The sequence below is a fragment of the Perca flavescens genome, chromosome 18 (assembly GCF_004354835.1).
Source record: "Perca flavescens isolate YP-PL-M2 chromosome 18, PFLA_1.0, whole genome shotgun sequence".
NCBI classification, from domain to species: domain Eukaryota; kingdom Metazoa; phylum Chordata; class Actinopteri; order Perciformes; family Percidae; genus Perca; species Perca flavescens.
Genome location: NC_041348.1, coordinates 13,261,096 through 13,286,261, shown reverse-complemented (window position 1 = coordinate 13,286,261; position 25,166 = coordinate 13,261,096). Strand labels below are relative to the sequence as shown.

General features: G+C 42.2%; 2 protein-coding genes across 3 annotated transcripts; one reads left to right on the top strand and one right to left on the bottom strand.

Moving 5' to 3' along the window:
* The first annotated feature begins 114 nt into the window (after nucleotides 1–114).
* Nucleotides 115–12,671, top strand: znf410 (zinc finger protein 410). Of its 2 annotated transcripts, XM_028604427.1 has the most exons (13): nucleotides 115–250; nucleotides 618–704; nucleotides 786–837; nucleotides 957–1,101; nucleotides 3,426–3,611; nucleotides 4,306–4,527; nucleotides 6,440–6,599; nucleotides 7,370–7,551; nucleotides 8,206–8,295; nucleotides 8,435–8,554; nucleotides 9,260–9,413; nucleotides 9,575–9,694; nucleotides 11,216–11,303. In XM_028604427.1, exons 3-12 carry the CDS (start codon nucleotides 805–807, stop codon nucleotides 9,654–9,656), a joined length of 1,374 nt encoding a protein of 457 aa, XP_028460228.1. In that variant the 5' UTR covers nucleotides 115–250; nucleotides 618–704; nucleotides 786–804; the 3' UTR covers nucleotides 9,657–9,694; nucleotides 11,216–11,303. The 2 variants fall into 2 exon arrangements, with proteins under 2 accessions (XP_028460228.1, XP_028460229.1); XM_028604428.1 differs by lacking the exon at nucleotides 9,260–9,413 and having other exon boundaries at nucleotides 11,216–12,671.
* Nucleotides 11,535–20,186, bottom strand: entpd5b (ectonucleoside triphosphate diphosphohydrolase 5b). The gene is made up of 14 exons (XM_028604429.1): nucleotides 19,979–20,186; nucleotides 17,448–17,680; nucleotides 16,678–16,754; nucleotides 16,256–16,399; nucleotides 15,693–15,768; nucleotides 15,163–15,198; nucleotides 14,795–14,883; nucleotides 14,630–14,712; nucleotides 14,267–14,328; nucleotides 13,834–13,935; nucleotides 13,379–13,522; nucleotides 13,031–13,087; nucleotides 12,734–12,849; nucleotides 11,535–12,266 (listed from the first exon to the last, which is right to left on the bottom strand). Exons 2-14 carry the CDS (start codon nucleotides 17,677–17,679, stop codon nucleotides 12,183–12,185), a joined length of 1,302 nt encoding a protein of 433 aa, XP_028460230.1. The 5' UTR covers nucleotide 17,680; nucleotides 19,979–20,186; the 3' UTR covers nucleotides 11,535–12,182.
* Between the last annotated feature and the right edge of the window lie 4,980 nt (nucleotides 20,187–25,166).

Here is a 25,166-nt window from a genome sequence, read left to right as displayed (position 1 = left end):
ATTTTGTCAGGCCTTAAATTGTAGTTTACAGTTTAGACCACTGGGTGGCGTCGACGATCATGGATCCTTATATATATCTCATCTCTATGGGATCCTTGTGTGGAAAATGGACACTGTAGGGCAGGCGGTAGCTAACTCCAGTAGATGGCAGTAATGCAACACTAAGGATGCCAGCATACCGTTCGTATTCAAAGAAGAAGAAGATGAATAGTACTCTCACTCTTTAGCTCAGATACACAACTATAACAAGGTAAACTAATTAGTTTCATGTCACTTAAGATTTAATTACATAAAATATACGTACAGTGTGTCGCCAGCGAGCGGGCTCTGACACCGGGCAGCAGCTAACATCTGTGTGTTAGCCCCGGTAGCTAGTTTGGTAACTGCTAACCCTGCTAGCTAACTTAACAAGACTGTCTGTCATCTGCATGTTTTATCCACCACAGTTTAGACTGACGCGGTGCAGTTAATGTCAACCTTTAGCTACATTTAGCCGCATTGTTTGATGGCTTTGTTTTTGGCATTTAATTGTCAAGTTGTAGCGACTTCGCTGTCAGCTAGCGAAGCCTCAACGTCCACTTGCTCATTTGACGTTTTGTCCTGTTGTTTGACCGCAGATTGTGCGATGGTTTTGACACAAAGACAACCTGCACCCACCCCGTATGACCGACACAGAATCCAACATTTAGCAGGTGAAATTTGAGGTAAGAATTATTTTTTATTAGACGTGTGCCAATCGTTGCAAATTTGGGTGCCTTTGATGGATCGGTGTTATCCTTCTGCAGGTTCCGCACAGGGTGACCCATGCTTTCTGATGAGCTCGACTCCAAACCAGAGGTATTGGCATCATTTTCATGACCCACGTTAATTTGCAGGGGCAGGGGACTTTGTTGTGACTTGGAATAATGCATTTAAATAAGACACGAGCTTGGCTCTTCTCTTTTTTCTCTTCCCAGCTGCTGGTGCAGTTTGTGCAAAACGCGTCCATCCCGTTGGTGCAGGGTCTGGAGGACTCGGAGTCCAAACACCCCTGCCTGCCCCTGCCCCTGCCCCTGCTGTCTCCAGCTGAGAGCTCGCTGTGCAGCCCACTGGAGCTCACAGGTCAGCAGCCTCTGCTATGCTTTTGTCCACCACAGGTCAAACATACTAGCAGTACTATTCCGAGCTTACTCATTTTCAGTGTCGCCTAGGGCTGGGTACCGAATTCTATACTTTTTTAGACACCGACCGAATTGCCTCTAAAGTATGGAGTATCGAAAAATGCCTCGTCATTCAATACCAAATTTAAATACCTAAATGAGTACATCTAATCAGGGTCAGTGAGCCAATCAGCATGCAGAATGCTTCTACCAAGATCTAATAAAGCTGTCTGTCTAAAGTCACGCGTCGTAAAGTCATAGTTATTGTAAAAACATTGATTATAGCCACTTTAATATTTAGAGATTAAAAGGATTCACACACAAATCACTTGTGGTATTGTGTGACATGTGGTAACTGGTGACACTAGGGCTTGGTATCGTTAAAAAATGTTCAATACCAGTACAGATACCGCTACCGGGACTTCGATACCGATTCCTGAACGTTACTTTTTTTTATATTAATTTTATAAAATAAAAATAAATTAACATTAATTATAAACATTAATTATAAACATTGCACAAACGTCTTTATTTATTTTTCAGCTCCTACGACGTGAGCCCCGTCTCTCAGTGTGTATCAAATGACCATGTGAAAGGGGTGGCTTGTAGTGATGAAGCTACAGAGAAGTATCAGCTGAATCTGCAGCTCCCCCTCCGCTATACGCTGCAGGCAGCTGTTTTCAGCGAAAGAAATGAACTGTACACTTACCTGCTCACCACCAAACAGCAGACAGACACACTTAGTGACTAGCTGGTGAACATAGTGAAGCATTTAGCAGCTAAAAAGCCAGATATTTCCCTCAGGTGTTGGTAGAGACCAAAAACAGAGCTAAAAGGTGGCCAGAAACACGAATGAATGAGAATGTTGCTCCGTAACTGTTGGATAAGTTAATAAGCAACTGTTTGCTATGCTAACAAGTTTGTCATGTTGTTTGCCAACTTGTTTCTGCTCCCCAGTTCTGCATCAAAGTGTACAAGTCATGGAATATATATGCCGCTTTTTTTTAATGCAACTGAAGCAGTCCATGACAAAGTAGAGAATGCAATTTCTGAAATTGCAGTGTGAATGTGTGATGTTAAAAAGCTGACATTAAACTGGTTTACTTTAAAAGTTGAATAATGCCCATAATGTATGAAAGATGTAAACATTGTAAGGTGTGTATGGAGTTTCTAGATAATAGTATGAATATGTAGAGAAGGCTTAGAAAAATACTGTGTGTGTGTGTGTGTGTGTGTGTGTGTGTGTGTGTGTGTGTGTATGCGTTGGAAGACCTGCATTTAGTTTTACAGGCTGTTATGTCACTAAGACTATTGCACATTCACACACATTAATAATAATAATGTATATCTTTTTTTAAATGTTTCAAAGATTCCCTGGCTCTGAGTACCTGTACTTTGTGTAGTGTTTTAGGTTTGTGGATATTGTTCTTCTTTCACAACCTCTCTATGTCCTTGGGATGATCAAGATTCCCTTTTAGATCTGACAAACTCCATCTGACTCCGCTATCAAAAATAGGATTATCATTTGCTTAAAATACTTCATCATCCGTAGCTTTTCCGTTTGGATGCACAAATGCCCCTTATGACACATTGTGTCTGTGATCATTTGGCTGCGTGTGTATGATTCCCTGTGAACCTACTTTGAGAAAAAAAAGTGCACCTTTGACAGTGCAGATAGAACTAATCCTAGCTATTGTATGTATTTATATATTAAAGGTGCCCTGCGGGGTTTTCTTGTAAGCAGACACAGATGTGTGTTTATATTCAGTGTTTCCTACACATTTCATCATGTGTATCCTTGAAGCCTTAGAAATGTTAGGGGTGTGCAAAAAAATCGATTCATATTCAAATCGCGATTCAAGCTCTACCGATTTCATAGAATTCCAAAAATCGATTTCATATTTTTAAAAAACAAAATTATTTTTTTTAAATAAATTGTATGTCTACTGCAATCACATGGGAAAAGTAACTACATTTACATACTGTGAATCGTTTTTTGAATCGATAATCGTTTTTTGAACCGAAAATCGATTTTTGAATCGAATTGTGAGCCTAAAAATTTGATATTGAATCGTGACATTTTCTGAAATTACTTTTACATAATTGAAAAGGTTATTTTTATATTTATATTTTTGCTAATCTACACTCACGTCACTAAAGCAATCAATTACCATGCACTTATTTGACAGCGTAATCCTAAGTTTGATTATTTGTAATATTAATTTGCAGATACGGCGCAGTGTTTAATTCAGGACTAACCCTAACAAACAATGATTTTCTCCTCAGGAGGAGGCCTTAGCCATGAGCCTGAGACTGCTCCCTCCCTGTCTGAGTTCGGAGGTGTGTCAGAGCGAGGCCCGTTAGTGGTCCAGACCCACTCTCATCCACGTGCCTCACCCAGCCCCCCACCCATCCTCCATGACCTCCAACAGTCAGACAGCACTTCCTACGTACTACTGAACCTTGCCAAAGGTAAAGAAACCCTAAACCAACCCTTAACTGCTAACGGAGTCCAAAGCCTATTCCTGTAAGATGAGTCACTTCCTGATGGATTTCAAACACCATTTTGAAAGAGTGAGAAGTTTTAAATTAAAACTCACTAAATCTGATCTTGTGTCTCGCACGGCTCCCGATTCTACACACAGCGCTAAAAAGAAATTGGGTGATGATCCTTGGCAGGCCCATTCTCCTGGTTCATCAGACCATGGCAGGGGAGCCAAAAAATTAACTTACACCTTTTGTGCAGTGTGCTGTGTTTCGTTTGTGAATCGGTGAGCAATGTGAAGGATAGAAAAAGGCTTTTCAGCAGACAGAATCACTTTCTGTCTATTGTTTCATTAAATTCAAATCCTAAATAAAGGATTGTTGTTGTTTTTTTTAGCGTGTTTGTGCTTTTTCAATGTGTGATTGATAAATAGATAGATGCAGTAGATAAATAGAAGATACTTTATTCATCCCTGTGGGGAAATTCGAGAGTTGTCCAGCATACTCATAGCCTTTCAGAATAAAGCTCTAACATCAAACCCAAAACTGCCGAGCGTGATGGGAGGACAATAATGAATTCATAAATGTGTCCTAGAGGGACTGAGGCCATTGATGATCGTGGTGAATGTTGCGTTGGCTTTGAATGTTATTGTTTCACAGTGGTTCTTTTCTTCCCTCTCAGGCATCACAGCCTCCTCAGAGTCCCTGATCTTCGCCGCAGATGGCGCCGGGGAGGATGACGATGAGGGGGTCTCATCGGGGGACTATGGGATCGATGGCAGTGCTCCCTGGTATCTGCGGGTACAGGAGCTGGCACACGACAGCCTGATTGCCGCCACGCGGGCACAGCTTGCCAGAGATGCCAAGGCCAGCCAGGACGCCAGAGCTGCAAGCGTCAGTAACGGTAAAAGTCACTTTGTCTTAGAGTTCCTTTACACCGGACAGTAAAGTCAAACAGGCACTTCATAATAAATAATAATAATAATATAATAATGCTGTTTATAGATGTGTGCGGTGCCAGTGGCGTGTGCATTACAGCCTGTCTGTGATGTCATGTAAGATTAAAAGAGAGAGAATTTAAAGACGAAATGAAGGCTGTGTACAGGAAGCTGCGCGTGTTTATGGTAAGACAACATCATTGGCTGTTCTACTTATTATAGCAGGCATCAAAGACTGAAAGGAGAGAAATGAGGTCAGCGTCGAGATGAGAATGAAGTGTAATCAGCACCGACTGAAACTGTGTTCAACACTTCTCATCACAAGTCTCTAAATCAAAAAGCATTAGTAACTTCGTCTAAACGGAGTTTGCAAGTCTGACTGCAAATATCAAGTGACGGTCTAAATGGCCCATTATGGTGAAACATTGATCACGTTTCAGCACATATTGTCTGTGATGATTTTAATGCGTATTTAGTAGTATGACTAATGCAGGCTTCAGAGGGTACACGTGTGCAGTGGTCAGAAAGACGGACACAGGTTAGACAACAGGAAAGAACAGAGCAGTAACCAGAAAGACGTGACAGGGGAGAGGACACACAGGTGATCAGAAACAGCACCTCTAAAGCTAACTGATTTAACGTGTTATATTGTGTTTGTTTGAGCCGTACGTTTTTTTTTATTTTTTATTTATTTGATTCTTATTTGTATTTATTTTTTGGGGGCATTTTAGGCCGTTTTCCCTGGTTGCATAGCAACTGCTCCCAGCCAAGAAAAATGTCTGATAGCTGTTAACCAAAATGTTGACCCTGTAGTCAAATAGATTCCAAAAGTTTCCAAATCAAGTATGATAGAAAATGTGTTTGAAAGAATTAGTTTCCAAAATTCAGCTTTGATTGTCGAGGGTCGTTTACTGCAGCTTCTCCGCTTGCCGACATTATATCTTAACCCTTGTGTTGTCTTCCCGGCAACCTTTTTTTTTTACCTTTTCGACGCCTTTCCCCCAGTTTGTTTTTGCTTTTTCCAACGTTTGTAAATTGTAAAATTTTTCTTCTACACATTTTCGGCGCTTATTTCTACATTGAAAACGGGTCAACGTGACCCAAAGTCAACCCAAGGGTTAACCTGTTGCTCGCTCCCTTTAATCTCTTCTCCCTCTCTCAACTGTGAAGCTGTCTGCTCTGACCCAAGACAAACGTTCATTTCCTGCAGCAAGCTGTTGACCCACACCAGGAGTCAGGACTTCATCACAACCACTTTTAACTTCCCTCTACGGGCTGCCTGAGAGATAAAGAATTTGCCCATGACATTCAAGGCAACCCTGACTCCTAGCTACAGCTCTGATCTTTGAACTCCTAAAATTGATATGAGAGTGACGTTTATTTTCACCTTTGTCGGCTCCTAGTTGATCTCCTCCCGTCGAAACCTGGGTCTGTCTACCGTGGTTTATATGGTCTTATTCTGAGTTAGTGCACCAGTTAGGAAAGGGCTTAAAATACTTTGTACGTTATTGAATAATAGGTCTGCAGGAGACTCTAAGTGGTTTCAGTGCGGGATTAAAGCCAGTGTAATGGCTGCCCTCCTACTAACTTGCTGTAGATGAGCAGTGGGGTATCAGTTTTTAGGTGCATTACTGCCGGCACGCCGTATGCAAAATTGGACCTTTTTACAGGCATTCAAAGCGGGGAGTCCAGGCAGGTGAAAAGCGAGTGATTGCATTCAGCTTCGGGTGGTTTTCTTTTGGCTGCAGTTGTTGGTCAGGTCTCAGTCAATACCCGATGATTAGCGCTTATACAGCCGGGCTCCAGAGGCCGGCCGCCTGGCCCTCCTGTATTGTTTTCTGCACAACCCCGCTCACTCTCCTCTTCTCGGTTGCCTAGGTGACCACACACACAGTTTGACAGCAGACAGGGACAAGCCAGAGCTGGCGTCTCGGACCAACCGCCCCCTCTCCAAGCAGATCCTCCGCTGCTCGTTTGAGGGCTGCTGCAGGACGTTCACCTGGCCGGCTCATCTCAAATACCACCTCAAAACACACAGGTGACCCAACACACACACACACACACACACACACACACACACACGGCCAGGGAAGATCATGGATTCAGACAGCAGTCCCAACGAGATGCCATTGCCACAAGTACAAATATTTAACCCTGTGCAAATCCTGGCTTATGTGGAAACATTTACCAAATTTAAAAGCTTGCAGGCTAATGCAGTTTCCAACCTTTTTATACAAATTATTACACACGGTAGCTTTTAAGTATCCTATTATTGCCTGTAAAACCAAAATGCTAAACAGATGTTTGAAGTCTGAAACAGAAGGTATTGCTTTAAAGTGCGTCTGTTCCCCCGTGCATGAAAAGTGTGCAGGCAAAGAAAATCAATTTAGATTTCGTCAGACATTTTTATTGTCTACACCAAAATTCATAATATAACTGACAATAGGATTTATTTGATGTAAACCTCAGAGTAAATACTGCTTGCATCTTGCCTTGTTTTGCCCAGCTTTTGAGACTAAGTTAGTTTATGAAAGTGGTATGTTTAGTGTTGACTTTACTGTTCATCAATCATAAAGACAGCTGTGTTGGATGAGCGCCGTTCATATTTCGTACAGTTAAGTCAAAGCAGTGATTGAACAGTGTTTTCCACAGATTGTTTAGGCTCAGAAAGAAGTGTGTATTTGTACTGCAGGAGCAGGAGGAATCTATTTGTGGTTGCCCTGTCTGACATTGTGGTGGGCTGTTGCAAATGAAACGTGCGCACGGGAGACACCGAGGCTTTGTTTGTTTGGTTATCTCGGCTCCCAGGAATGACCGAATGTTCCGGTGCGGCGCGGAGGGCTGCGGGAAGAGTTTCTACGTGCTGCAGAGGCTGCAGGTTCACATGAGAACTCACAACGGCGAGAAGCCCTTCATCTGCAAGGAGAAAAACTGTGGCAAGAAGTTCACCACAGCTGGAAACCTGAAGAACCACAGACGCATACACACAGGTGGGGAGCAGGAGATACTTGTGTATAACGGCCCAAACACGCTAGAAGCAATAACTGACTCGGGCCATTTGGCTCAGCTCATTTAATGCTTCCTTGGTGCAGTCACGGCCGGAGATTTGAAGAGTCGGCAGCGCCGGCGCCTCCATTTCACTGCTGCAATAAGTAACGGTACTAGGTCATATTTTATTTAGGGAGACCTTAAGATTATTTTTGATGGCCTGTTCCACCGTCTGCTTCGACCAGTTAGACTACAGCTACACTATACAGTGTTTTATATTTTGCCCATATGTCTGGAAGAACACCTTTTTATGCACTATAATATCCACTTAGTTGGATGAAATGAGATTACATTTTTTACGTTCTTGTGCGTCAAAATAGGTCAGCTGTCAACATGAGTTCTGTAAGTTTACTATATTAATTCTTACTATTGTAGAGATCAAGTGTGTGTGTGTGTGTGTGTGTGTGTGTGTGTGTGTGTGTGTGTGTGTGTGTGTGTGTGTGTGTGTGTGTGTGTGTGTGTGTGTGTGTGTGTGTGTGTGTGTGTGTGTGTGTGTGTGTGTGTGTGTGTGTGTGTGTGTGTGTGTGTGTGTGTGTGTGTGTGTGTGTGTGTGTGTGTGTGTGTGTGTGTGTGTGTGTGTGTGTGTGTTTTTCCAGGAGAGAAGCCTTTTCTGTGCGAAGCAGATGGCTGTGGCCGATCCTTTGCAGAGTATTCCAGTCTACGAAAACACATGCTCGTACATTCTGGTGAGTGGGACAGGGTTAACAGCTGAGCGCTTTTTATAGTGATTGGTGGACAGATTACAGTATATCATCATTTGCTTTGAAGAGATGCATCCCGTATCAGTCGCAGACGGGATCACAGGATCTCTTTTGTGTTTCTCAGGTGAGAAGCCTCATCACTGTGGGATCTGTGGGAAGACTTTCTCTCAGTCCGGCAGCAGAAACGTCCACATGAGGAAGAGACACGGAGAGGACGGGCTCAGCAGTGAAAGCAGAGAAACAGGTCTCTCTCTCACTCACTCACTCACTCACTCACTCACTCACTCTCACACACACACACACACACACACACACACACACACACACACACACACACACACACACACACACCTTGGATTATGTAGCTTCAAGCAGCCCATACATTTTAAAATGTGCATAGAGATAGTGTTGGTTTGTTACATTTAGAAACATTTCTTGAATAATTAATGAGCTGAATTGTTTTAGACTGCACATATCTCAGGAAAAACAGAGACAGCACAGCTCTACTGCAGAAATAGGCCCGTTGGGCGTCTTGTGATGGGGTCAGATTTGTCTGAAAAGTATGTATTTACCAAGTTAAAGTGGCACAGTAACTCAAATTCATGTCTTCCAGCTTCCATGTCTTTTTGCCATCAGCTTACAAATTTCCCACTGCAGCTGTGGGAAATGTACCCAAGTTCACTCCTGCCTCTATTCTTAGTATCAGTTTCAGAACCTCTTCAGATTAACAGCATCTCTCATTGAGCTCTTTTACATTCCAACATATGGTCTAATTGTACGAGATCAGCTTAAATGAGTTTTTTTTTTTTGTGGCGTGAAACATTGAGAGTAGACAGCGCATTTTCCTACTTGTCACATTTGTGTAGCAGTGGGGAAGCACCAGAGAGGAAGCGCTGCCAAAGCTCTAATTATAAACAGCAGATTTATTCGGGTCAGTCTCCCCAAATAGGCTGGTCTTTTGTAAAAGCAGAGCAAAGGAAGATGCTGCTTCACAACAGAGGGGTACTTTCTGAGTTACTGGATGAATTATTGAATCGACTGTGTTGGAATAACTACAGTCCTGGAAAAACAACAACAAAAATATTTCCACACAAGCGTCAAAGGTAATTTTAAATTTAGTAATGAGCAGATTTCAGCTTTGAACACTGACTTCTCAGACTTACTGTACGTTATTTTCTGTATATCCTTTGAGGATGGTGGTTTAAGTAGTGTTGCTACTTTTGTAGGAAAAGCTAAGGTTTGGTTGTCTGTTTGTGACTGACAGGAGAGGCTCTGACACAAAGCAGCCTGCTGGAGGCAGACGGCGAAAATGGAGATGGTATGGTCACCATGACAACAACTGTTGAACCCATGAATCTTCACCATGCCATGCTGAGATCACCTGGTATGCCTTTTTTTTACACACACTGGCAGGGAAAACCCAATACATACAGGGTGGACTAAATAACATGTCACAACAATAATATAGTGAAGCTTACAGTGTTGTGTCAGCGTCAGAGGTGCTGAGTCGACTTGTGGTGTTGCTAATGTCCTGTGAAGTGTTTTTGAATCATTGCTGGTGTCAGTCTTTTGGTAACCACGGTCACTGTCCACGTTGAAATCCCACAGCTTGTCGGTAGGTTGCTTAACAAACCGTCTTTCTGTCAGTCCTGCCTCGTTTCGTCTTAGTCCTGGCTAAAATTGTTACTCTGAAAAGTTGGTTCCAACCCCACTACGATTTTATTATCTATCTATCTATCTATCTATCTATCTAGGCAGGCCGTTTCTCCAATATACACTGGGAATTTACATTGGTGGTATTATCAGAAATTGTAGTAGTGTTTCTCATATACTTTATTTCTTTTAATTTATTGTCTTATTTATTTTTTTGACTGATATTCTCTGTCTGACTGGGGTTCCTGTGACTTAATAGAGTATTTTTTGTAACAACACTTCAAAAGAGAGTTCAGTCAACACCTCTGGCCGTCTCAACAAAATAGCTAACACAGATCTTTACTTAATTGTTATTTACTCCGTGTTGTGTGTCATTTTGTCCACCCATGTACTAGAATATGTCTACAGTTAAATGGTTATTTAATGAGTATTTTTTGTACATTATATTGTGCTAACATACATTTTGGGATATATAGCATGTTATCTATCAATTTCAACACACTTGTTTGAAATTGTTCCCATTTCTCGGAGCTTAATGGACAATTCTGGCGCAAATGAACCTAGGGGTTAATAACGTGTTCGTGGTTCGTCTGGTCATGACTGTTTTCCCAAGATGGCGCCTGCCTGTATAAATGAAATCTACAGTCTTTATAAACTCTTTTGAATAAACTGTCTGTACGCTTACAAAGTTCTCAATGCTTCAGTTCACATGTAGGGAGCCTTATTATGCTACCGTTGGAAGTGGGGTGCTATTTTGAGCCTTGTTAGTGTTGTAGAAATAGCGATTTACTCTCTGCCCTGAAGGCTAGCGTTAGAAGCTAATCAGCAGTATCTTGTTTCAAGCTAGAGACGCATTCGATTAGCATGAAAACATATCCCAGAGAACGGTCGACTCGGTACACATGTTATTAACCCCTAGGTTCATTTTGCGCTGTAATTGTCCTTTAAAGTCCATATATAATGCCTGAAAATAAGTATTGACCCCCTTGGACGGAATACTTTATAGGCTCAGTAGTACATGTCCTTCAGCTTCCTAAATTGGCCTGTCAACATTAAAATCAAAAGGCATAACCAGGTGAAAGCTTGCAGAAACTCAAGGATAAATGTTCTAGAGTGTTTTTGGCCTTGAAAGGTGCTTGGTCTCCTAATGACTGTAGGTACACACAGATGGACAGGAGTCTCCCTTTCAGACAGCATTCATGTTCCCAGATAGTTTCTCTTGGAACTTGTCTTTGTGTCCCCCTCCCTCCAGGCTCTGCCGACTCAGTGGTTGTTCTCTCTCAGCCACATGAACTGGTGACCATGACAACAGAAGACCATGCATATGGAGAAGATGTGGTGGCGCTGCTGTAGTCTGCCATTATGAAAAATGTCACACACTGCGCTAGACTGACAGTCACATTGGACGCAGACATCTCATTTGTAAATAGATGAATTGCTGACTCTCACCCCTGTAGATATTTGTAATTAGCAACCGATGATGGTTTTATTTTGACAAGTGTCAAATGGCAAAGTTTGTACAAACGACCTTTTTTTTTTCTAGTTTTTGAAAACAAATACTCCCAAAGAAATACTGAGACGGGTTCAAAGTTTATGAAAATATAATGTCCATATGTTCTTTGCATTAACATTGTAAACAGCAGTCTGGGGTTGAAATGCAGTGATGATATTCTCTAACGGAAAATGAGTGCCACTTATTTTTTTATAACTTCAATTGCTGATATGATTGACTGTCTTTTTATTTTAATTTTAAATGTACCAGACATGTGTACACCCCATTATTACTAACTACCAAACACTTGATACTAGAAACTACCAGAGCACAGTATATCACATTGCTGCATGTAAACACTGGTCACAGCACAACCAACTTAACAAGCCAGGCTGCCCTGTTAAAAACATCTATCTCAAACTAATCGTGTATCCAGTAATGGCCCAAAGCTGCATTAACTGAGTGTTATGGGTAACAGCTTTCACTCTAATGTCAACCTCCAGTGCTTGATTTGTTCTCGGAGTAGGAAACATGTTGCTCATTTACAGCTCGATACATCACCACTTGAGAATAATCACTTCATGAGAAATTAAGAATTATTCATGAGGTTAGCTCCTTCCTTATGGAACACTGCAGATGTCTGGGGCCGTTAGATAAGGTAGTGCACGACGTTACCCGTGTTTGTTATTGAGCACCACCTAAATCAGCAGTGGCTGTTCCTCCCTTCTCAGTGGATCTTCAGGTTGTGAAAGTGGTCCAACGTGGCGCCCAATGCCCAGCTTGCCTCCACGTTGTTCACTTTCTTGGTCAACTAGGAGGGTAAAAAAAACACCAAATCACTCAAATGCCTTTTATATTTATTGAAATAAAAAAAAGTTAACAGTTTTTGTGTAGAATCTTTCCTTTAGCATGAATTGTGCTCCTATTTTAGATCTGGAGTATCACTTCTTTAGGTGATTATGTCAAAGGGTGTACTAGAATTAAAAAAAAATATATACGATTTGTTTTTTGCAAATGTCGGGTGACAGAAAAGGATAACTCGCAGCAATCAATGCTATGGTCTCCTTATCTAATGATACTAACAAATGCTCAATTGAGGCTATTTGAAACGTAACCATGCTCGTGTCTTTTTATGCAAGTGTATGATTCATACAACTCTTAAGTCTGAGCTACACAACTTCTGACACAGTTGATTTAATAAAGCCTTACAAGTTTCCATCTGTTGCCTCCATAAAAGCAATGCCATAAACCCTGTAGATTGGGTTGTGTAATGCTCACCTGCAGCACAGTGCTCTCCTTGAAGCCAAATCCATCCTTGAGCAGACAAGTGATGTAGGTCAGGTCCATACACAGGAAAGAACTGATGGGAGGGTACTTGGTCATCTTATTGCACACTGAGCAGAAAAAAAGGGGAATTCATGTGTCTGTTAGGTTGTCATCTGTATTCGGCTGATAGACCGAATTTCAGATAGCAGCGAGGACACAAGTCCAGACTATTGAGATGCACACTGTGTGTCAAGTACAGGGAAGCTGTAGATCTGTCATAGTGAGGATGCATTGCTTTATTCATCTCACCCTCTTTAGCTCTCTTCTTAAAGTCTCTGACCTCCAGCATCCCTCCTCGGACCCCATCTGCAACAGGAAGTGATTGGGGTCACATTTTTAATGCTATACCATTCATTAAGAGAGAACATCTACCGGCCCACTTCCATGATACTAATAATAGAGATGTGCCCGTTCAGCTTGGACTGGCAGAAGATAGCAATTTCTCTAATAACTACACACCTATAGTTCGACAAATCCACTGAGACAAGTGCAGATGACTCACATTTCTCTGCCTCCGTCTTGCATTTGAATGGGTAATAACATCCTGCTGGGTCTGTATAATTATGTAAGGTGTGTACAGAGGGTGTGTGTACTAACCGATAAGGCCTGCATCCACAGCTCTGTCAAAGTAATAGGAGAATGCATAGAACACGTTACTGTCTTCCAGCTCATACGGCTGATGAATTATCCCCTTCACCACTTTAAGTACTTCCTGATAACAAAGCTTGTACCCTGCATAACCTGGAAAAGAAAAAAACAATGTGAATTATGCATTAAATGCTGGAACCACATTATGAAATTATGCTAAATTCATCCATTCTAATGGGCTTCATAATCATAACTGCAGATGTTTGCTTGCAGTCAAAATGTTCAGTTTTTATATTCACTCAAATCTGTCACATACTCTGATTTACTCTGGATGTGTGTAGTCTGAAAATCCCGGGTTGTACCTCATCACAATAAAATGCACAGGGATGTTTAAAAATGTTGATTCCCACATACAGTACAGTATCTTTGGTTTTACTCAACTTGAAGTATAAATAGGATCTTACCATCTGGGTCCCCGCTCACTTGATAAGTCAGCCCTCCAAATCTCCATTCATCCCTGAACTTCTTTGGCAGGCAGGAACTTTTAAAAACCCGCCACTCCAACCCTGTTAGAGCACAGACGTGACTTGTTTAATCTTCTAACTGGCTCAACGGCTTCATGCCAGGTCACCATGGTCTGAGACTGACTCAGTCACTAACACAATTTTCTCCAAAGTCCTTCTGTGTTTAATCTCAGGATCTCACTTGAAATTACATCCCAGAAAAAAAACCATCTCTCGTTACATCCTTTGCTCAGTATTTGGAAAAATAGGCAGGAAGGTAACAACACCAGAGAGAGCACTAAGAACTGACTCATTGTGTCTTAGTATCCTTCAGAGACCCACGCACTCACACACACACACACAGCTAATGGCAACTCTTGCTTGTGTACAGTACCTTCTGCACCCAAAGCGCCCAGTGTGGCCAGTCGCGCTGCCATCAGTCCATTTCCAAGGTAGCTGGATGAAGTCAAAGGATTGTGATATAATTACAAAACCAACCAGGAACAGACTGAAAATAGGCCAAACAAATGCTTATTATTCACATTCTAATGACTGAGCAGATAATAGAGGTTTTCCTAATTAAAAACAGATCAGACTGAAGTTACAACAACAAAGTCACTAGCATTTGTAACAGTCAATACCAAAAGTCAATTTAAAAATGTATGGAAATGACCTTGAAAAGAGATTAAATCAGGAAGTGATTTGATGCAATCGGATATAATTCAAATGTAGAATTACTGTGTTTAATAAACCATACCTGTAAGTATACAATTCAAATGTTGAGTTAAAGATGTCGAATCTGGCAACGTAATCATCAACAGGAACACTTTCAATGGTTTTCTACAGTGAAATATAAAAGGATATATAGTGGGCTACTAATCACTTAAGAGTTTATCTCTAAGAATGCCATCAAAGGACTTACCCTCAGCTTTGGCAGGAAGGTGATCTGCGTGGATCCTCCTCCCAGATCCAAGATTCCCACTGTCTTCTTGGTTTGTGCATTCAGGTGACCTGAAAACATTTCCGTAGTTAATCCAGCAGCCACAACAGAGAGGCGCTAATCAGTTATACCTTAGATACTATCTTCAAAAGGCCTATTTGACACAGAATGTGCAACCCATAAGTAAATATTCCAGCGCGGAGCCTGATAATGATCAGAGCTATCCCCTTGAGGCAACGGAATCATAGTTGGAAGCATTCAGCCTGTATTTGTGAAGCAGGGTCTATAATAAGACACCATGATAGTTTCAGACATTAAGTTAAATTCGGATGTGAGTTTACAGTACTCACCTGTCAGATAGTTCAAAGATATCCAAGCCAGGATTCCTACATTAAAGAGATAAGCACACCAAGAAACAGAAAACGGACATTTCAGGTGGAACGCACAAGGTAATTTTAGAAAAGCTGACGACAGATTTTCACAGAAATTACAATGGTTACAGCATATACAAACGTGCAAACACAGGAGTAGGAACTATAATTCTATAAACAAGGTTGCTGACAAATCAGTTACACTGTGGCACAACAGACAATAACAACTTTTCACCATATAATTACAGACTTTTAAGGTCACAACAACTTTGTGGCGAAGAGCAATTTAATTTTCTTAAATATCGTCATAAAAGACAGCAATAATCTGCTGCAATTTAGTAGAAAGTCTGCAGTCAACAAAAGATGCCTCATGGAAATGGCACAGCACACATAAAGTAGGGCAGATGGATCACTGATGCCACCTACAAAGTGCTACAGAAAGAACATGAGTGGCTGCAATAACCTGACGAATGTGTTGCTTGTCAGGGCAGAGGGTGGGAAGACGTTACCTTCATTTGTGCCGTTCATTACGCTGACGCTGTTGTCTGGGACCAAAAAAGGAGATTCATCAAACACATGTTGAACCTGTGGAAGAAGAGGAAGAGAGGCAGAGTGAGTGAGAGAGAGAGAGAGAATGAGAGCATGAGGACACCAAGAAAAGCAGCAGAGAAATGGCCTTAATGGTATCTACTGTAATGGTGGCTCATACAGAGATGCCTTCCACTTGAAGGGATTAATTAATTCCCTCAGGGGGATTAACAAAGTATCATTTATCTTCCAAGGTGCCCCAGGGCCATCCATTACCATCTTATCCCCTCCACAAGAGCCTTCCACACTAAGCTCACACCACTCTGATAATACTTTTTCTCTTGTCTATGTACCACCTGCCATAACGCTGAAAATATTCTTTCCCCTTCTGCCTGCTCCTTCCCTGGATAAGAGGTTGAACTTTCCCTAGAAAGTGTCAGATAATGTAGCACCAAACAACTCCCTTATGATAAAAAAGAACTGCACTCTACGTTACAGAGGTCCTAACAGTACGTCATGTCTCAGTACCAATGCACCCTTTTACCTGCTTCAAAAGAAGCTGGGCTTTCTCTGCAGCCAGCAGCCGAAGTCCAGCTGTGGCTCGGAGAACCAGTGGAGTTCTCTTCCACTCCAGACGAGGCACAGTCTTCTTGGCCACCTTCAACAACATCCTCACTGTGTGTCCAGCCTTTAAAAAAAACAGACACCGATGCTCACTACAAAACCAGCACCACTCAGAACTGTCTTTTGACAACAGGGTGAGTTGAGAAAACTGAAGTGTTACATATCAGGCTGCGGAATATTCACTTGTTTGTCATTTTGCTTTTCTCACTTCCTACTTACTTTCATTAGCAATGTGATTTTCTGCAGATGGAGGCTTCTGGCAGTGTTTCTGAATACAATGTAGAGCCAGCTGACCTTTTCCTTCGATGTAATATAAACAATTAGATTTGACATTGAACTCACCATTTCAGGGGAGTCAGCATATGCTGACAAACCAGGCTTTACGGAATGGAACATCTCATTGTCCAAAACAGGCAGCTCTAAAAGATACAAGATCAGCCCACATCAAATATGCAGCAGCTATTAAAAGCATTAAGAGGCCTAAATCTGCTTAGCATACATTTGCTGAATATCTGACAAAATAGGATTATTTCTGAAATTAAGTTGAGTATTACCTATGTCCCCTGAGGTGAAAATGTACAAGTATACAGAACTGAGAGGCTGTGAGGATGCTGTTTGCATTGTAAATCAATTGATCTCAGGCCACGTAAATACATTACATGATGCACTTAGTGAAGTAAATTAGGGCTGGGCGATACAGAGAAAATCAGATATCATGATATTATTGACCAAATACCTCGATATCGATATTGTGGCAATATATTCTAGAGTTGACAGTTGGTGCTCTCGCAAAATATCTTCACACTTAGATTTTAGATAAATAATCATTAATAATAGAACAGTCTGGTAAGTTTAGAAAAGTACATCATTTCACTGTAATGCAGCCTTTAAAAGCAGGAAAAGACACTTATGATCATATCACAATATTACGATATCCAAAATCTAAGACAATATCTAGTCTCATATCACGATATCGATATAATATCGATATATCGCCCAGCCCCAAAGTAAATACACATATGATTTAACCTGCCTCTCACCCTGGATGCTGGTATGATAACATAAGTAAAAGAGCAGAGGAAAGCCGGTCAGAGTAATCTCTCCAATATTACCTGAGTCACTCTGGATGAAGGTGTAGATGTGGATGCGTGTCCCTGTGCTCCCTGCATCAAACATCACTGCATAGAAGATGCGGCTGTGGTTTGCTGGGCGGCTGAGACTGGGAAGGATGCCCCACATGTTGTCGGTCAAATCCAGGAGAGAGGTCTTGACCTGGGCTCGGCTCAGCCCTGTGACCGAGAGCAGGACCAGGAGTAGAAGTGGCACGGTGAGCTTCATCTTCATTCTGGAGAATCAACCAAAGAACAATATTATTCTTTCTACAGCACTATAAAAAGATACTATTTTTATTAAATGGGTTTGAACTGCTAAAAAGAAGCAGCTCAAACTGCTGCTGACTAGTTAAATGACAGCATGACAAGCAACAGAGTAAGAAGCAATAGAGACCACACCCCATCAGACTTGCTAACCAACCAGAAACATACCCCAAAATCAACCTCTCTACCTGCTGAGTCAACTCCTGTAGAGAAGTTAGAAAACATTACACCACCACCATGTTGGACTTTAAACATTTGATCTTGATCTTTCGATCAATACACAGCAACTAAACCATGTATGAACATCTCTCTAGAAAACTCAGATATTTAATGTGAGCCATTATGATTTCAGTGAGGCACTGCTCTGCGGGAAACCCCTGCTGAGACACTGTCACTCTGCTTACATAGAAAATTAAGAGACTGAAGACATTTTACATGAGAAATTTTACTGCATGTGAAATCCCATTTAAGTTTTAAATGTTGGGTATTTAACTTGCGCTGTCGCCTAGAGCAAGTTACAAAAATGAATAGAAATGCTACAAGTGGCCAGTGGACATAGCATAGGAATTACTTTATAGTCGGTCCCTTTATTATTTATCACTGAAATGTTACAGCAGCTAAGTGGGAATTTTTAAAGAGGAGTAATGACTAAAGATACATTCCTGAAGGTTTTATTTGCCTACGGCAAAAGGTTCATGCTCCTCTGTGCGACTTTAATATGAAGCATGAGATGATTTTCATTTGTGGCCTGGATGTTTGCTCATTTGTAGCTCCTCACTGCTAGAAAAAGATAGACATCAAAATACACCAGGCCTCATACATTTACAGAACTAGTTATATGTGTAAGAAACTGCCACTGAACTTGTCATGACCATCCTATAATACAATGCGTCACATGCCCGTACATCTCAGTATTTGAGAAGAGCATGTATAACTACAAAGAACTCTTCACAAATTTGGCAGCGTGGACATGGTGTTACCGAGGTCTCCAGTGACTTGTGTTAATGTAAAGTAAATATGTGGCTCCAAGAGCAAAGCAAAACAAGGAACTGTATCAGCCTTGGAGAAGAAAGCCTTGAATGATTCACTCAAAATCACTTTATCATCCTGATCAATTCTTGCAACATTTTTTGAAAACTTGCTTGTAGTAATGCTTGCTCTTGGGGGAATTACTGGAATTTCTGGTACTCTAATTATAGTATGTGGTCTAGACCTACTCTATCTGTAAAGTGTCTTGAGATAACTCGTTATGATTTGATACTATAAATAAAATTGAATGGAATTTGTAGTTCTTAAACAGCTTTAAAAGGCAGTAGACACATGCAACCGAGACTCTAAACTCTGTCACACATCACATTGTAGAACTAGTTCCTGATTTAAAACAATGTTCTGACTGCAGCATGGTTACATAGTAGTGTTTATCAGTATTACCATACAATGCAAACCATACTATCTGAGAGCAATGTATACTGCAAACAGAAGAGTATTTTGTGATTATTGCTGGGAATATGAGCCATACATTTCCACATAACCTTGGAGAAATTTCAAAAGAAATGTTGAGGATTTTCTTGAAGCTTTGTTTTTATAAAGTTATATAAGGTATTTGAGTTGTAATGTTTTTAAACCACTATATAGTGGTCTAGGATTCATATATACTGGATCTTTCTTGGGCAGCCTCAATTGATACTGCATTTAAAAAGAGTCTCGCCGGCGGACAATGGCAATTTTATAACTAAAATAAACGTACTTTTATTGTAGCATTAACAGAAATGAACCATGAAAATATACTTCAACAGTGTCCATAAAGGTTATAGCTAATCAGCTGTCGGTGGTGTCAGTGAACAGGTTTTATAGGCCAATGTCCTCCGACTGGATGTGAATTCAGCAGATGGAAATAAGCAGGCTGACATGTTGGTCAGTCATACATTCAATTCCCAGGTTAGCTAGATACACACAGCACTACTGTATTTCTAGAAAACAAACTCTGAGTTCAAAAGGTTATTAGGGTTTATCGTTTCTCCTCATTAACGTTATTTCTCACGTTAGTTATGATAACGTTAGCTAGCGTGAATGCTATGTTAAAGAAAGCTAGTCGGTGAAGTTTGTTTAAAAAAAAAAGCTAGCTAGCTACGTTAGTTAGACGCATGTTACAGCGTGTTCTTCGAAGAACCTAAAACTTGTCCAAAAACAATAAAACACGCAGTAAAAACATCTGTAGCTAACTTTTGGGAGTGTTTTTGTGAACGCTAAACACAGTCCGAGCTCACCATGATGTCTGTCCGTCTGGTAACACGACTCGTCTCGCAGCTGAGTCTTCGTGACGTCACCCGCGTTGTGATGAAGTTGTTTTCAGTCTCGTGCAGGGCTCAATCAGGATGTCCGAATAAAAGATATACTATAAGACTGTTTTATCACTTTTTCGACAAACTATACTATGACTTTATAATGGCTTTTTTCGACATACTATAGACGGGTTTCTTGTTTACAAACATTACAGGGTGCGTGCGCATACCAGTAACCTGACTCCGCCAGATGGATTGCTTTGCATCGGCATATTCATCTGGGAACTTTCCGTTGGAGAACTTTTGGGAAGGGGCGGAAATACTGGTTAGCTGATTGGATGAACCATCTGTTTATCACCTAGTTGGTGATAGACGGGCCAAATCAACCAATCAGATCCACGAAGCGTATGAAAATACAACCACAAGCCCGCCCCTGCTGCTGCAGGCAAAGCATAGCTCGTTAGTTCAGCATGCAAGCAACATGTCGGTAAAGGAGATTTGCCGTTTGTGTAACGAGAATTTAGGAATAAAAAGCACCATTTCAGGTTCAAAGCATTAGCGAGCGGCTAACAGAATTAGGGCTACCGCTGTCTGAAAATACTGGTTAGCTGATTGGATAAACCATCTGTCTATCACCACCTAACCCACCTCAAAACCAACGCTGATTGGCCCGGTCGTTTGGCTAACGGCTCCAAATTTTCTCTGCCTCAAGATGCCAGACTGATCTGCGAGTGGAAAACTGGAGCTCGCGAGATCAGGACGGTCTCACGAGGCTAGCATACCAGGGGCAGAAAGCCAGATCGGTGAGCTGGTCCGATAATGCAAACGCATTTTTGTCTCAGTGCACATTTCTGGGAAAAGGTACGATATGTTAGTTTCAAAACATCGCTGCAGGTTGATTGTTTTTCGCAGCAGAGGTTGATTGTGGGCGAGAGGGCGACAACACTGTCTTGGTTAGCTCGCCGAAGCTCTACTGCCACTGTCTCGGCAACGTTAGCTAATGTCCGCTAGCTAATGTAGGCTAACTATAGCCAGTTAGCTTTGTATGTAACGTAACAAAAACCCACCCATCTCAGAGGAGCGAAGCTTAATATTTCATTCAATAAAGTTATGTACAAAAGGAGCACTAACGCCACAGGTCCTATGTTGGCAACGTGGACGCAGATATAGTAAACTCCGAAGGCAGTCGTAATATTTACCTAGTAGGCTAGGCTAACACTGTTGCGCTAACGTTAGAAAAACATCGGCGTAGCTTTAGCTAGCTGTCTAAACTTGTCTCGAGTCCGGACCTTTAATTGTCTATGGTCCGGACTCGAGTACCACAGCCCTGACAGGTAGATATCACTTAGCTGAACAACCACAAGCTGCAACTTTTCTGATTGATACAATGGGAGCCTGACTCTTGCATATCACCCCAATCTGCCCCTCTTATGGCTTGAAGCCATAACCTCCGCCGGTTTTTGGCAAAAGCATGCTTCCCCCTAGGTATGTTAAACATCAGGCACCCATCACTGGCTCTGTTTGTACAATTAACTACGCAACAACTCCTTGGCATTTTGACTTACGCTATGCCGCTACTAGCTAGCTAGCTGCACAAAACACGTCTTCTTTCTGCCCCCCGGTTGCGTGCGCACGCAGTGATGACGTTGCCGAGAAACCCATGTATACTACGACTTTTTTATCACTTTTTTCGACATGCTATATTATTACTTTATCACTTTTTTAAATATACTATAACTTTTATCACTTTTTTTGATACAATATACTATCACTTCGTATACTATGACTTGTTTATCACTTATTTTTAACATACTGTACTATGACTTTTTTCGACACTACATTATGACTTCTTCCGACACTATAATATAACTCTTTGGTCACTTTTTCCACATTGTAGACTACAGTGCTGTGGCTCAGTGAGAAGCACCGTTGCCCCATTGAGAACTGACATGTCAAAGTTTCTGGTTTGGTTCCCAGTCAGGTCATGGTGTCTGTAAGTAGAGTTTGTGTGGGCCTCCTCCCACCACAAAAACATGCATATTATGAAATCTTTGTCATACTATGACCTGTTTCGACATACTATACTATTACATTTTTAAGACTTTTTTTTTTATCACTTTTTTCGACATACTATAGCTTTTAAATCACTTTTTCAACATACTATACTATGACCTTATTTGACATACTATACTATTACATTAAGACTTTATCACTTTTTTCAACATACTATAGCTTTTAGATCACTTTTTCAACATACTATACTATGGCTTTTTTCGACATACTATACTATTACTTGTTTATCACTTTTTTCGACATACAAAAATAAAAAAGTGATAATATAGTATACTATGGCATTTATCACTTTGACATACTATACTATGACCATTTTTGACATACTATACTATGACATTTTATCACTTTTCGACATACTTTACCATGAATATTTTCGACATAAGTGTACCTGGTACCAGAGCACCCTAGGCCGAAGGTCAATGATCGATTTCATAATCGTTTCATCTGATCTGAGGCCGTATGTTTTGGACACTCGGGTGAAGAGAGGGGCAGAGCTGTCAACCGATCACCATCTGGTGGTGAGTTGGGTCAGAGGGTGGGGGAAGACTCTGGACAGACCTGGTAAGCCCAAACGTGTAGTGCGGGTAAATTGGGAACGTCTGGAGGAGGCCCCTGTCCAACAGACTTTCAACTCACACCTCCGGGCGGAGCTTTCGTGCATCCCTGTGGAGGCTGGGGCATTGAACCCGAGTGGACAATGTTCAAAGTTTCCATTGCTGAAGCTGCAGCGAGGAGCTGTGGTCTTAGGGTCTTAGGTGCCTCAAGGGGCGGTAACCCACGAACACCGTGGTGGACAACGGTGGTCAGGGAAGCCGTCCGACTGAAGAAGGAGTCTTTCCGGGATATGTTATCCCGGAGGACTCGGAGGCAGTTGCAGGGTACCGGCGGGGCCGAAGGGCTGCAGCCTCTGCCGTGAAAGAGGCAAAGCAGCGGGTGTGGGAGAAGTTTGGAGAAGACATGGAGAAGGACTTTCGGTCGGCACCAAAGTGCTTCTGGAAAACTGTTCGCCACCTCAGGAGGGGGAAGCGGGGAACCATCCAAGCTGTGTACAGTAAGGATGGGACACTGTTGACCTCAACTGAGGAGGTAATAAGGCGGTGGAAGGAGCACTTTGAGGAACTCCTGAATCCGACTAATACGCCCTCTATGTTAGAGGCAGAGCTGGAGGATAATGGGGGATTGTCGTCGATTTCCCAGGCGGAAGTCACTGATGTAGTCACACTTCTCAGCCTCCCTGGTAAAGTCTACTCCAAGGTGCTGGAAAGGAGGGTTCGGCCAATAGTCGAACCTCGGGTTGAGGAGGAACAATGCGGATTCCGTCCTGGTCGTGGAACAACGGACCAGCTCTTCACTCTCGCAAGGATCCTGGAGGGAGCCTGGGAGTATGCCCAACCGGTCTACATGTGTTTTGTGGATTTGGAGAAGGCGTATGACCGGGTCCCCCGGGAGATACTGTGGGAGGTGCTGCGGGAGTATGGGGTGAGGGGGTCTCTTCTCAGGGCCATCCAATCTCTGTACAACCAAAGCGAGAGCTGTGTCCGGGTTCTCGGTAGTAAGTCGGACTCGTTTCAGGTGAGGGTTGGCCTCCGCCAGGGCTGCGCTTTGTCACCAATCCTGTTTGTAGTATTTATGGACAGGATATCGAGGCGTAGTCGGGGTGGGGAGGGGTTGCAGTTTGGTGGGCTGGGGATCTCATCGCTGCTCTTTGCAGATGATGTGGTCCTGATGGCATCATCGGCCTGCGACCTTCAGCACTCACTGGATCGGTTCGCAACCGAGTGTGAAGCGGTTGGGATGAGGATCAGCACCTCTAAATCTGAGGCCATGGTTCTCAGCAGGAAACCGATGGAATGCCTTCTCCAGGTAGGGAATGAGTCCTTACCCCAAGTGAAGGAGTTCAAGTACCTTGGGGTTGTGTTCGCGAGTGAGGGGACAATGGAGCGGGAGATTGGTCGGAGAATCGGGCGCAGCGGGTGCGGTATTGCATTCAATCTATCGCACCGTTGTGGCGAAAGAGAGCTTAGCCAGAAGGCAAAGCTCTCGATCTACCGGTCAGTTTTCGTTCCTACCCTCACCTATGGTCATGAAGGCTGGGTCATCACCGAAAGAACGAGATCCAGGGTACAAGCGGCTGAAATGGGTTTCCTCAGGAGGGTGGCTGGCGTCTCCCTTAGAGATAGGGTGAGAAGCTCAGTCATCCGTGAGGAGCTCGGAGTAGAGCCGCTGCTCCTTTGCGTCGAAAGGAGCCAGTTGAGGTGGTTCGGGCATCTGGTAAGGATGCCCCCTGGGCGCCTCCCTAGGGAGGTGTTCCAGGCACGTCCAGCTGGGAGGAGGCCTCGGGGAAGACCCAGGACTAGGTGGAGGGATTATATCTCCAACCTGGCCTGGGAACGCCTCGATCCCCAGTCGGAGCTGGTTAATGTTGCTCGGGAAAGGGAAGTTTGGGGTCCCCTGCTGGAGCTGCTCCCCCCGCGACCCGACACCGGATAAGCGGACGAAGATGGATGGATGGATGGATGGATTTTCGACATACTATACAATTACTTTTTAAACACTTTTAGACAAACTGTAATATGGCTTCCGTCACTTTTTCAACATACTATGACTTTTTAATCACTTTGACATATTATACTATAGCTTTCATCACTTTTTTCAACATACTACACTAAGTTCACATTTTATACAACTCAAAACTCCCAGAAAACTGCAAGTCTGCTGCAACTCTCAGTACTTTTAAATCAAGGATGAAGATTTTTCTTTTTGATGCTGCCTTTTTGTCTTATTCTATTTAAGCCGTATTCATATTGTCTTTACTTAATGTTTGATTGTTTTCAACTGCTCTTTGTTTTAGGTAAAGCATTTTGTATTTCTTAGTTGCTATATGTTGCTCTATAAATAAAGCTGCTTTGCCTTGCCCTCACTGTGATTTATTTCCACATACTATACTATGACATTTATTACTTTTTTCAACATACTATACTATGACTTTTTTTTTATACCTTCTTTCAATATACAATACTATGATTTTTTTTTCCAACATACTATACTATGCCTTGTAGTGACTTTATTCAACATACTATACCATGACTTTTATCACTTT

Excerpts from the sequence above, each read along its gene's own strand:
- entpd5b (XM_028604429.1), bottom strand. The coding sequence starts at position 17,679 with ATGAAGATGAAGCTCACCGTGCCACTTCTACTCCTGGTCCTGCTCTCG. Across the intron at positions 15,199-15,692 it reads AATGAACGGCACAAATGAAG|GAATCCTGGCTTGGATATCT; the intron begins GTAACGTCTTCC and ends TCTTTAATGTAG. Across the intron at positions 13,088-13,378 it reads TGTGGATGCAGGCCTTATCG|ATGGGGTCCGAGGAGGGATG; the intron begins GTTAGTACACAC and ends TTCCTGTTGCAG.
- znf410 (XM_028604427.1), top strand. The coding sequence starts at position 805 with ATGCTTTCTGATGAGCTCGACTCCAAACCAGAG. Across the intron at positions 6,600-7,369 it reads TACCACCTCAAAACACACAG|GAATGACCGAATGTTCCGGT; the intron begins GTGACCCAACAC and ends CTCGGCTCCCAG. Across the intron at positions 8,555-9,259 it reads CAGTGAAAGCAGAGAAACAG|GCTGGTCTTTTGTAAAAGCA; the intron begins GTCTCTCTCTCA and ends CTCCCCAAATAG.